The sequence below is a fragment of the Pocillopora damicornis genome, chromosome 2 (assembly GCF_964200805.1).
Source record: "Pocillopora damicornis chromosome 2, jaPocDami1.2, whole genome shotgun sequence".
Classification (NCBI taxonomy): Eukaryota; Metazoa; Cnidaria; class Anthozoa; order Scleractinia; family Pocilloporidae; genus Pocillopora; species Pocillopora damicornis.
Window position 1 is genome coordinate 30,572,356 of NC_142671.1, and position 12,601 is coordinate 30,584,956.

The 12,601-nt window shown below is 37.0% G+C and overlaps 1 protein-coding gene across 1 annotated transcript in view; it reads left to right on the forward strand.

The window, feature by feature from the left end:
- Positions 1–9,061: 9,061 nt before the first annotated feature.
- Positions 9,062–12,601, forward strand: part of LOC149050812 (G protein-coupled receptor 83-like) — a 3,824-nt gene continuing 284 nt past the window's right edge. Inside the window, exons 1-2 of the mRNA XM_089198361.1 lie at positions 9,062–10,520; positions 10,616–12,601. The exon at positions 10,616–12,601 is cut by the window's right edge and continues 284 nt beyond it. Of these exons, the coding sequence (XP_089054487.1) occupies positions 11,545–12,552 (1,008 nt within the window). The 5' untranslated portion in view covers positions 9,062–10,520; positions 10,616–11,544 and the 3' untranslated portion in view covers positions 12,553–12,601. The remainder of the gene's footprint in view (positions 10,521–10,615) is intronic.

Sequence of the window (12,601 nt, forward strand, 5' to 3'; positions counted from 1 at the left end):
GCGAATTACGCGGGAGTACTACACGCCTGGGTGAATAAGCCAATCAAAGCAGAGTATTCCAATTTGTGATTGACGGGCTGAGCCGCTCAGCCTCAATTTATAGGCTCGCTCCGTGTTTAAAATTGGAAAAAAGGAGAGCATTCAGTATCTTTCTTTTAAAAGACATTAATTAAGGTGATTCCTTTGAAAAAAAATTTATTGAACAATTTTCTTTAAACTTTCCTTAAATGTTCCTTGCAAATGTCTGTTTGGAAAAAATACATCAATTTTATAAAAGATAAGTCACCATGCCTGTTTAGGAGATATAATGGGCCAAGCTAACTCCATTTATTTATTTATTTACTGGGACAAATCGGTACATTTTGCTGCAGGTGGAAGTGTCGATGTTGCGTCGATGTTGCACGGAATAGTCAGTTTATTTCGACCGTTGTGTTACATTTGATGACGTATGATGATGACCTGTTCTAAAAAATTGGTCTCATCTTCACTTTGTAGATCGGATGTGGTAAGTAACGTCTTTCTACCATGATGAAATTCTAATGTTTACCAGGAACCCCTCGACAGGTGAGAGATCTTCAAAGAACTTTCAACCAATTCAATGTCTATGAAATGTATCTTATTACATAGGAGCATTATGTACTAATTTTTTAACATAGTTTGAAAGCACTGATCACTGAGGAATGAGGTGATGGACAGAACAATGTCGTCCAGTCCATGGCCTTGACCCCGTTGGACAACTCAAGTGAACTACCATAGCAATTGCACCCACCCTTCGATGTTTTTTTGTTTCGTTTTCGTCAGTCACAGCGAACACCACAAAATTTAGGCGATTATTCTAGAAATTCAAAATCCTTCCTTCGAAATGTAGCGTGATCCAAGTGATGTTCCTTTCTTCAATATTGCCTAAGAAGAAAGGCGTGAAATCGATAATATTAAATGTCCTGTAGTACATAGATTGACGCAAATCTATATGTATTTGTAGGAAATGCACACCCATTTTAAGCTGCATTGTATACATATTTAAGGTCAAGAAGGGCAAAACCTTTTTTTCTATTTTTTACTAATTTTCTTATTCTTTATGAGTTTAAGATTTATCATGGTGTTATTGCTACAATGATTGCCTATCACAGGTTCTTAAGGATTAAATAAGAGCTCAGAATTAATAGAAGGCTAATCCCTTTTACAAAATTCATATTTCTGATTGTGTTCTTCGAAGGTAGCCTCAAAAGCATTCAAATGTAAATTGGCCAATTCGCCTGGTTGGATTTTTAATTTAACTAAAGTAGAGATTGAGAAATCGAATTTTTAGTTGTGTTCTGCAGGAATTAAACGTTCTCCCCTCAAATTTTAAATTTAAAGGCTGAAATGTTAATTTCTCTGGCTTTTGGAATATTACACTCAAGTATCTTTTTTAACAAGTTTCATCATTATCAGTTCAAAATCCCAAGCATGTTTCTGTTCTCTGGAACACTTTCTTGTAGACAAAGAGACTTACATGTAAGAATGTTTGTCATTTATAAATTGTGTGGTGTAGGAAATGAATCTGAGGTAAAACGAAATGCACCGTAATTTGTAAAACTTCGTTCAAACTGAAGAATTTGCAATTATTTAGATTAAATAACAGATTTTCTCTGTTATTAATTACCTTTCAAACAGAAGCCTTTGCTTGAAGATTATAGTCACCTTTGCATTTTCATTCCAAGAGAACTTATGAATTGGCGTGATTTATTTCATGTGAAGGAGATGAAACTGCAAAAAAGAAGAGCATTCAGTATCTTTCTTTTAATAGACATTAATTTACTTAACATATTTTCAAGCATTTGAATTCTGAATCAGGACATTGAAAATTTGTTGAGCTGCATTAAGGTTTTTTGGGGCACATCAAGGCCAGAAAGTGGGGATTAGTTTTTCAGGGTAGGTATTTAATTGACAATGTGCAAAGTGCGACTTGGAGTACCCTTTGTGCAAGATGAAATCTGTTGATTTCGAAATAAAAGGCTTCAAAGCATTTCTAGAGTGAAATTCCAAAATAATGGGAGATGGAAATAGCTGGTTGGCGTAAATACGAAGGATACAAAATGTAGATCTTAGTATTACTGAGGGCCATTTTAGTGATTTCCAAAGTAAATTAATGAACGTAGTTATTCAGAAATTGGTTCTCTTGAGTCCATGCAGAACTTTAGCTCTCTGAAATGTATTGGTTCTTCTGAAGCAATTTCGAGAAATGCAAATCCCGTTGTTTATTTAGTTAACTTCTGGCACGACATGATTGTTTGATCACAAGTTTTGTTTGACTTGAAAATACACACCGACATATATTTTTTATAAACGGCTACACCTATTAAGTTTCACCCTCTTCATCCGACGTCAACCGAACACTTATGAATTATTTCAAAGAGTACAAAGGTGTAACTTCTAGCAATCTGCCTTACTGACCTTCAGAGCCGTAAGTTTCTTCTAGATAAGCGAAAAACAATAGGATGTACAACAAGAATTTCTGGATATCCATGTTTACGTCTCAAAATAAGTTACTGTCGGTTGAGGTTTGTGAGATATCTTATCAAACGAGTTAAAAAAGTTCCCAGTTCCTTCTTGATGCAGGGTATCTGCGTGCTGGAACAAGAATACGGGTTTCAATTGTCCATTTTGAACAGGAGTGAGGCTAAGGTTGACCTTGTTATGATACAAACCCTGCTGCTTTTCAAATGAAAATTACTTTGTTATCATGCTAACTAGATACTGATCTCTATCACAACGTTAACAAGGTCACCATCAGCCTCACTCCAAATCAAAGGCTTGGTAACCAAGTACATAACTGTTAAATTGCCTATTCAAAGGGAAATAGATTGTCTAGAAATCATGAGTGACTACGAATGTTGTGGAAATGCACAATAAAGCACCCTATATATAAAGTAAATAACACAATTATTAGGTCACTCAATTCAGCATCCCGCTGCATGATCCTTCACGATAAAGTTTTATACCGAAAAGTGGGACCTTTCGCTCTAATGCCGAATCATCTCCAATACATAATTTGCGTACTTGTATTTATGCTATACAGATACAACACGTCTCAGTGAATCAATTTCTCCCTTCAGTAATGTTTGGTTGAGTGGCGTGAAATACACGTTTTTGCATACATTTTGGTGGTTTATCAGTAACATAAACCGCCCAAACTGAGTTACAGTATTGTCACTGTTCTCGAAATAAACCGTTTTTCGTTGCAGTAAACACCACCAAAACCAGGTGATGAAGTTTGGTACATGAGAAGTCCTTTAGGAAAGAACCATTTGGCAAATTTATTTCCAAGGCCGTCAAAAATTCTGGAATACGCGGTAGAGTCATTAACCACTCTATACGGATCTCGTCCATCTCGCGTCTCCTTTCAATGCAAGATGCAAATACCTCAGAAAATTTTGTTGGCTTATAACATAACTACTAGCTGTAAGTACTAACCTGCTTTTTTCTGCTCGATTTATGGCTCCTGCGCGCTTTGTGCTTGGGCCATAAATCGGAGCGAAAAAAACTCGGTCCGTAACGTGTAGAGCGGCCCTCGAACTCGGTTGGTAAGAGGTATCTCGTGCTCCCTAAACTTCCCGCGTACATCCTTACCTCGATTTTCGCACGCTAAGCATGGACCAATTCTCTATTATAACATAGCGCGTGCTGGCCCTATATAAGTTCCATTGAGCTGCTATGAACAAAATCTTTATTTACGCACGCCCGTGCGTAAATAAGATGACGTGAGCATTTTTTTTACCTGGCTTCAGAGTTTCCGTCCTTTTAAGCTGCAGTGCAGTTTTCCTTCTCTTTGAAATATGGAAGAAACCAGCGAAGTCCTGCCCAATTCTTCTATCGGCACTGACCTTTTAGGTCCTTATCCAACAAGCAACAAAAATAAAGCCGAAAAAAACTCGCAAGTTGCACGTTTCGCAAATTTGTCGGAAGACTAGCTGCAGCAAATTTTGGCCGAAAGACATCCACTGAGAACCAAAAAAGTCACCAATTGGTCATTAATAACTTTAAAGGTAAAATTTCTGCTTTTATTGTTGTTTTTAAATTTGTTCAACCTGGGGAATAAAGTACACAGTTGTTAATTGGGAATTAACCAAAACCCGCCAAAACAATCACAATTGCATTCTATCACAATAAAAGGCTTCTTCGCGCAGATCCTTGTTGTCGCTCTGTTTGTTATAAAAGAATTTGCTCATGCTTTTAGCTGTGCGTATATCGAGTTATGGATGCACTTGAGATAATAACGTAACGTCAGAAGAGCGGTATTCTTCTAGTTTACTGTTATGTTTTGATCTAGATTGGATGCGCCATAGTGTAATGCACCATTACCTAAAAATAACAATTTGGTCATCATCAACTAGAACTGTCATGGTCTCCATCTAGGGCAGTAGAAGTTTCCATATGTCAGACACGTTCACCCAGACTGTTGGCGGAGGATATAATCCTATGATCAACAATCATTGTCAATATGTGTTTTGGCGTTCGACTTCACAAAATATTCATTTAATTTGGGTTTCCTCATTTCTTGTTTTCACCAGGAAAGCGTTAGCCATCTAAAATGGAAATTTTAAGGAAATGTTTTACCTTAATTTTTTATAAGGAAGAGACTTTCATTATTCTATTCTATTTTGTGATCAGCATTTGTCATGTTCTGCTTGCATTTAAATACTACCCTGAATCAGGTGTAGTCTCCAGAATCACGTTTGAATCTAAACTATGATGGAGCTTGTAAAATAACCATCGAAGGCCTTAGATATAAAATTTGAAATACGTCTTCGGGTCAGTGAAAATAACGAAATCTTTACATTTGGGATTTATTTGGCAAGGACATTGGGGATTTAAGATCCAGGACTGTAAATATTACAAATGAACGAGGACACAAGATATGGGAGTTTCGCCAGTTGGATTCGAAAAGACACATCGGAAAAGCTAGATAAGACACCCACTGTAATCCGCTGTAACAATAAATTAACCATGTAAACATATTTTCCAAAATTCTGATCACAAGAAAGTCTTAACGAAAACCGTGTTACCAAGCAATAAATACGAAATATAAATTGATAACAAATTGAACATTTCTCAGTTATCTTGACAACTGATAAGTCTTCAAAAAATATCCACAGAGATAGCGTAGGCATTCTGCACGCAAAAATAGTAGCATATAAAAAAGTAAACATATTTTCAGTAGTTTTTATAAAAAAAAAGTATGTTACCACACAATCAAAACAAAATAGGAAAAAAGGTTAAAAATGAAACAATTTGAACTGACTTACTTCGAAATTAAAACTATAAAAATTTGAAAGAAAGATGTCATCAAGGTGTTTTGGTTGAATTTTATGCAGCGATCACTATGCTTGAATCTTCACGCATCGTGGATTCACTGGACGGCCTCTCTTTTTGAAGTAAGAAACATTTAAAAATTGCAAGAAAAATAAAATACAGGTTTGTGAAAACATTATGAGTGGAAGACACATTTGATATTGGTAATTTTCACCTATTTATTTAGGATCGTATGTGTGTGATCATTATAACTATCCTGTTACTCTTTTGATTACACTGAAAAAAGAAAAAAAAAACGGAAAAACCTGAAGAACTAAGGTTCGAGTCCCCACCTGGCTATAATATTATAATATTTCCTTGGCCCCGCCTTCGTGAAAAATGGCTTAAATCTTTTTCCAGAAACGTTTTTGACTGGTTTATGCGTCCGATGCAGATGTTATCAGACGTTATAATTTGCATATCTTGGGAAGAGAGGAAATAAATTTGTAGATGGTCGGTGCCAACAACAGAAATTCGTAATTTCAAGTTTTCCACATCTTTGTGGATGAGACTAAAGTTGTAAGAACAAAAACGTGCCACACGAAGCACAGCCTAGTGTGACACTGTGAGTTGCTACTGAAGAGACCCACGGCAATATTTATTTGCTTAAATATTGATTATCGGGATGCCAACGAGGAGTCTGTCCTCCAATTGAACATTAGTAAAAACTAATCCAAATGAGTGTGATTTATCTTGTTATACAAAGCTATATATGGCGGAGTATAGCGAGTGTTTATCAGGTGTATAACTTAACAGAAAAAGCAGTCAGACATAGAAGTTTTTCTCGTATTTTTGTTTTCTTTTGTACCTATGCCCTCTAGGAAAAGATCGCCATGCTGGCTCTACGAAACTTCTCGAATTTATTAAAGAAAGGGAGGTAAATGTTTTAGCAAAAAGTTTCAAATTTCAGTTGCTTCTAGTAATTATTACGGAAATGCTAGATGATGGAGAAACTAGGTGAAGTTTCTTTAAATCAAAAAGAGTATGATAAATGAATGAAATTGAAAGATTTCGATAAAAATTCCGAGTCAATTGATGATAATGAAAGAAAATACCCCGACTTTTCTGACTTGTTTCGTTATTTCTCTATCTGAAGTTCATAGGTATTACCAATCAAGCAGCGAATAATTTTGTAAGTATCCGAAATTGGTCGGGTGTTCGGTCACACTTTAAGAGGTTGGCTTGCAGAATCTCTTGAGTTGGTTACATCACGTACAACCTTTCCATATAAAAATTACCATTCGAAACCTGTTAATTTTGATGGTTTTAATAATTATTATCGGCTTAACGCTTCTGAAAGTCGTGATAATAAAATTATCTTTTATCTGTTTTTATTCTTTTTTTAGCATGAAAAGTAAGGCAGGTGCATTGTGTCTGATCACAGTTTCTCTGCTCACCGAGCCTCCATGACCTTCAAAACATAAAATGTCATTTTGTCAATGGGCAACTAGCTGTGGGTTCGTTTTTTATTCGGAGCCAGGTGAGAAGTGATTTGGCCTCTGAAAAATTCAAGCACTTGAAAGCGAGACTTCTTGGAAACTTCAAATTTCTTAATCTACAGATTAACATTAAATATTGGGAATTTTGGATCAAATGCATCAATTAATGATGCATGACACAAAAAGGTGAATAACATGGAGATGTCAAGTGTGAAAAAAGTGGGATGACATCTCTGAATAAATTCCGTCTCTATGCTTTCCCTTTGTTCTGAGAAACCAGAAGAGTCGTCGTTACGGACATATAAATGCAATGTTTGTTTTTCCAAACCGATTTACATGAGAGTTGTAATCCTTTTAAGGTCTTTTAACCCTCCTAATGTAGCTAAGTTAAAAATTGATCACGTAGGCATCGTCGTTTGATACAAGCACTTTGATCATCGCTTGATAATACAAGCACTTTGATCGTCGCTAGATATTACAAGCGCTTTTCCTTCGCACGGTTCAACCGTACCTGCAATTTCCAGACATGAATTCGTTGCTATAAGTTGCTATATAGACCTAAGACCGCACACTAAATGACTATTCCTCATGTAAAATGTACATGTCTTCTCACGCGTTGTCTTGTTTCCTATCAGATCCATCACATGTAGATTACACATGCCCGTGAAGAGTTTGAGACTTAATTAATCATGAAATCAAAATGCTATCGCAGATGAGTTATAAGTCGGGACTAAATTACGAATGATCTTTGCCACGATCGACGGTGGACTGTTGCTGGTTGTCTATAGTCAAGAGAGTCACCATCTATTATTTTCAATGAATTTCTTTTTAAGTCTCTTAAAGAAAAATGTCTTTCGTATCAGCTAACGACCAAACGTCAAGAGATCGCAGCCCTGTGCATGGTTTGCGCGGTTTTGTCTGTTTTCGTGAGAGTCGTTTTGTTACCTGTGTCGATAAACCTGCGTCATTTCAACACTGCACGGGTACAATTTTATTTCTTGTGCCTCTGCCATGGCGAGAAGCTCCTCCAGTTTCGTTTCCCATAGCACAGTAAGAGCAAAATCCGCGACTCAGAGCAAGCCCCCCCTGCAGAACTTCCGCTAGCTTGCCAATGAACTAACTATACAGTAATAGGGGTATCCTGCTCGAATCTCCAACTTAACAAGTACGCAGATCGTGAAGGGGTGTCTAGGTCAGTTTTATTATCATCTACGTGGGCATCGTCGCTCGACGCTTTTCGTCGCACTGTTCAGCTGGTTTGCCACATTAGATAAGCGTCATTTCATTTATCGAGCTCCAGTGATTATCACACAGTACCTTTAGAACTCAAACCTCTCCCCTCTGTGCTCATTTTGGCTAGCATTTCAAACTGAAAGAACAAGACAGCCACAGGGTTCTATACAAAAATACACTGAACGTGATTCAGTTTTGGATGGTAAGTGATGTAAGCCTCATTCGTTTAATGTAATTTGATCTAAGCAGAAGTCTAATATGCCGTAGGTAAGTCTCTTTATGATTTTCATATCATGAGCTTATCTTTTTTGTGGAAATGAAAATGTCGCTGACGATAGTTGAAATATGGTTTAGTTTCTCAGCCGGATTTTCTTGTTATCAGGTCTACTTCCTGATACCGCAATGATTCCTCAATCATACAAATGCTACGTTCAATAAAACGATTCACGTGCCGCTCTAACTACGGAGACTTGAAATATTTCGCCTTGGTTAAGCTTAGCTGATGCTTATGTTCCAAATTTATTCCAACACATACTCAACCATACGAATATTAGCGGCGAAGGCCCAAACTGGCGCAATATCTTGTTTAAATTTAATGTCTCTTCTAAGATAGATTATTATGCTAAAGATCCTATGTCAGTTTGCATCTGAACGAAAGAGTGTCCATGCAGAATTTTTTTTTTTACTGAAATAGCTTTCGTTCTCGCCAAGTCCTCTCTTTTGCCCCTGAACAAAAAGCAAAGGAACTTTCCGTACGTTTTTGTCTTCCATAAAGCTGAAGATAAATAATTGGGTGGTCCTAGCTGTTCAGCGTCAAATTATCTCGCAGGAGCTGGTTCAAGTGAAGATTCAAAAAAGCATTTCCTATACTTATTGTATAGCGCCACGCAAAAAACTTATATTCTGGCTGCCTCTTTTGATATGAATACGACATGATCTTGACAAAAACTGAAAAAAAGGCTGTATTCCTAAATTTGAATCATTAGGAATTGAATTAGTTCAGAAATGTAAAACTGCAAAGCGCCGCGTCAAAGTGCTATTCCTATCCGCTGTCGATGCACCATCCATCAAACATTAATTGAACTATTTTATTAACAGTCAGGCTGATAGAGACTCTTGGGGAAATGTAGAAACTGCGCCTTTAAACATAAAGGCCAAAGTTGACTACAGATTCTTGAAGTCAAATTAAAGAAACAACGACTGGAAATTATATCAATTAATTCATGAGAGAGAGCTTTTCGTTTGTGCCCTATTAAACAAGTATTTACTCAGGCACTATCTTGAGTGGCGTTCAAATACGGCGTTAAATCGAAAGACAAAATCGGCAAATCAATGTCGGATTTTCATTACAAAAAATAAATATGACGCGAATAAAACTCTATATGAATTTATAGTTTTGATTCTGGCGCGGACTTTATTCCTGTGGTTGCTTCGCTTCAAGAATACATTCTTCTGAAAATAAAGTTTATTCATCGTCCGCTAGCATGACAGCGCGCATTGCAGAACCGTCCTATTATTTCATGGTCATGGATCTGTCAAAAATATTAAACTTAGTTGCGTGTCATTTGCCTAGTGCATTATTTTTTGTCGAACTAACAGAGCCCACTGAAGGTCTGTCATTGATTCACAGCTGCTCATGATCAAGAACAAACCGTCAATTCACAAGGAAGTAAAATGACATACCTAGAACATAATTTCGCAATTTCCCCAGATTTCCTTCACTTTCCTAGATTTTCCTACATTAAAATTGTTCATTTCACCGAAGGCAACTTTCTCTTTGTTTCGTCACACTATTCGTGAGACCACTTGGCTAATTACTCACTAAAATGAGTTTTAAAATACGGAGCATCTGCCTTAAGACTCGCGAGAAAGTACAAAATCTCCTTTTTGTGTTAATCTTGAATTTCTGCACGTAAAGAGGATTTCTTTCTTGTTTGTTTGTTTTTTCATACTCAAGTTTATGAATTAAAATCAACGAGGAGATCTAAAGCAAAAATGGGATTATTTATAGGAACGTACTGTAAATGACATGTGACACGTCCTAATTTGATGGTAAATCAACAATTATTCCTATTCAATAAATTATAAGTAACATCCATAAAAAATACTCTGCCTCTATGTAACCCAACTCACATCTATCATATAGGGCTTGCTTTGAAGACAAATAGCTTCTAGACGGTGTTCATAAGTTTGACCTCTTGACTGAGCTCTAAGTAGTTTTTTTTTGTGACTTTCAAAGCGGAAGACAAAGCCCGTGTTGTACGTGTCTTGAAAATTGATATGAGGCATGTTGGATTTGAGATCAATTTGAGGACTCCCACACGCAAACATTTATGTCCGATATTCCTGTCCAGCTGTCAAGAAGAGATGCGACCGAGATTAATATTCATAGGAAATCATTTTAAAATGGTTGAAAAAGGAAGGGATCAGGAATGAGCTCTTTAGTTCATCAGTCTCGGGCCACTGAATTCTCAAACCGTTGGAAAGGGGTGGCAACATTATCGATCTCCAAAGGTATACCGTGTTTCTTATGTTAGATCAACCTGAAAAAATGCTTGGATCAGTGCGGTTGAAATGTTAATTTTTCCTTTTTTTCAATCTTCCTTTAGTACTAAGAGGCTACAAGTCTGTTTGCTTACAGCGGACTTCAGTGCATTCTATCGCAGGTACGTTGAATTGCCATGAGACGTTCAACGCTTCTTAACTCATAATAACTTGGAGGGAAACAAGTTAACTTTGTAAGGCGAATATATAGGCAGATTGATTTCCTGTTTTCAAACTAATACTTATAACGTTACAGTCCATCAAAAATAGTTATATACCTGTGCCAACGGTGTCTTCAATGAGATATCATACATTATCTTTGGTGTTATTTTTTATTCTACCGGATATTGAACCGAGAATAAAAGGTTAGTTATAACGAATATTATGTTATTTTTATGGTTTGTTTCTGATAATTTTCATTATTGGTATTATATGACCAAATGTAGGAACCGTACAGAAAATTTGAAAATACTAATAAGAAAAAACTCTTTCTGAAAGTTATCTTTATCCATCGGGACGGAAAACGACAATTGAGAAGATGACAAATAAGAAACACTTTCGTCATAAAGGCAAACCAACAACGAAGACCAGTATTTATATATTTTAGGATGGGAATACTTAATACTTCTATGCAGAAATGCTTAACCAAGTGATACTAAGATTTTTTCACTAGGGTTATTTACGGAGAAAATTAAAATGTCCTGCTGCATTCCTTTTCCTGTTTCCAGTATTTCTGTTCCTGTTCACAGCTTCAGTGACGTCCTGAAATATCATCGACTCAACCAAAGTGAACTAAATTTCAAATAAAATTTAAAAAAATGTAAAAAAATTATTTTGTTTCCTTTGAATTCACAATCGATTCCTCACATCACACCCCAGGTTGGTATCAAATAAGATCTTAGGAGGCCATGGGTGTTCCCTTTACTGATTATTTATTCAGTAATAACAGTTTTATCCTATTCAACTTTAGCAACAGAAAAGACAGGGACTAAAGATGAAACCAGAAGCCGAATGGATCATCACAGTCCTCTACGCCATCACGATGCTCGTAGCGTTTGCAGGGAATAGTTTCCTCATCTACATCGTGTGGAAGAAACCTGAAGTCAGATCACTGACAAGCTTTATGTTCGTCAACATGGCCATCGCTGATTTGCTGGTAACCTTGGTAGTGATGCCCTGGTCGATTTCCACAATATATACAGACGGTTTGTGGATGATCCCGGGAGTATTTGGAAAAGTCATGTGCAAAGGTGCTGTATACATTGCCTATGTCACTTTAACAGCATCCGTCCTCTGCCTGATGTTCATGGCGATCGACAGGTACTATGCCATCGTTCATCCTCTCCGCCGCCATCTTTGGTTTCGAAAGCCTAAACTAACCGTACCATTTATTTGGATCGGGTCACTGGTCTCCATGTCCATTTTCCTTGTTATTCAAACTGTGGAGGACTACAATAATTCTCCCCATTGCACGCTATCTGTTTACATCTTGGGTGATCCAGATAGGGCTCTTCAAGGAATATACCTCCTCCTTTTCGTCGTCAACTATCTCATCCCCTTGGTCGTTATTTCTTTTCTGTATACCATCACTGCATGGAACTTATGGTTCCATGATGCACCTGGAGTGAATACTTTGAGAAGAAATCGAGCGCAACTAGAAACTTCCAAGAGAAGAGTGGTTCGGATGCTCATTATTGTTACCTGTGCCTTTGCCCTTTGTTGGCTCCCACCACAAGTGGTCCACATCATGTACGTCATTCACGCATCTAAGGCTTACCTACATATACAGCCGATTGTCAGCTTTGTGTGTTTTTGGTTTGGACACGCTAACAGTGCCGTTAACCCATGGCTGTACATTTTTCTGAGTACCAAGATAAATACGGCATTTACAAGGATCGTCAGTAGAAAAAGCCGCTGGTTGCCTTCAAGTCTCGCCATCAAAACATCAGATGCCGTCTTACCACCTGAAGATGAAGCAATCCAGAAAGAATCAAGAATGTAATCTCTCTCATAACATGAAACTTTTATTACCAATTTGGTAACTGTAAGAT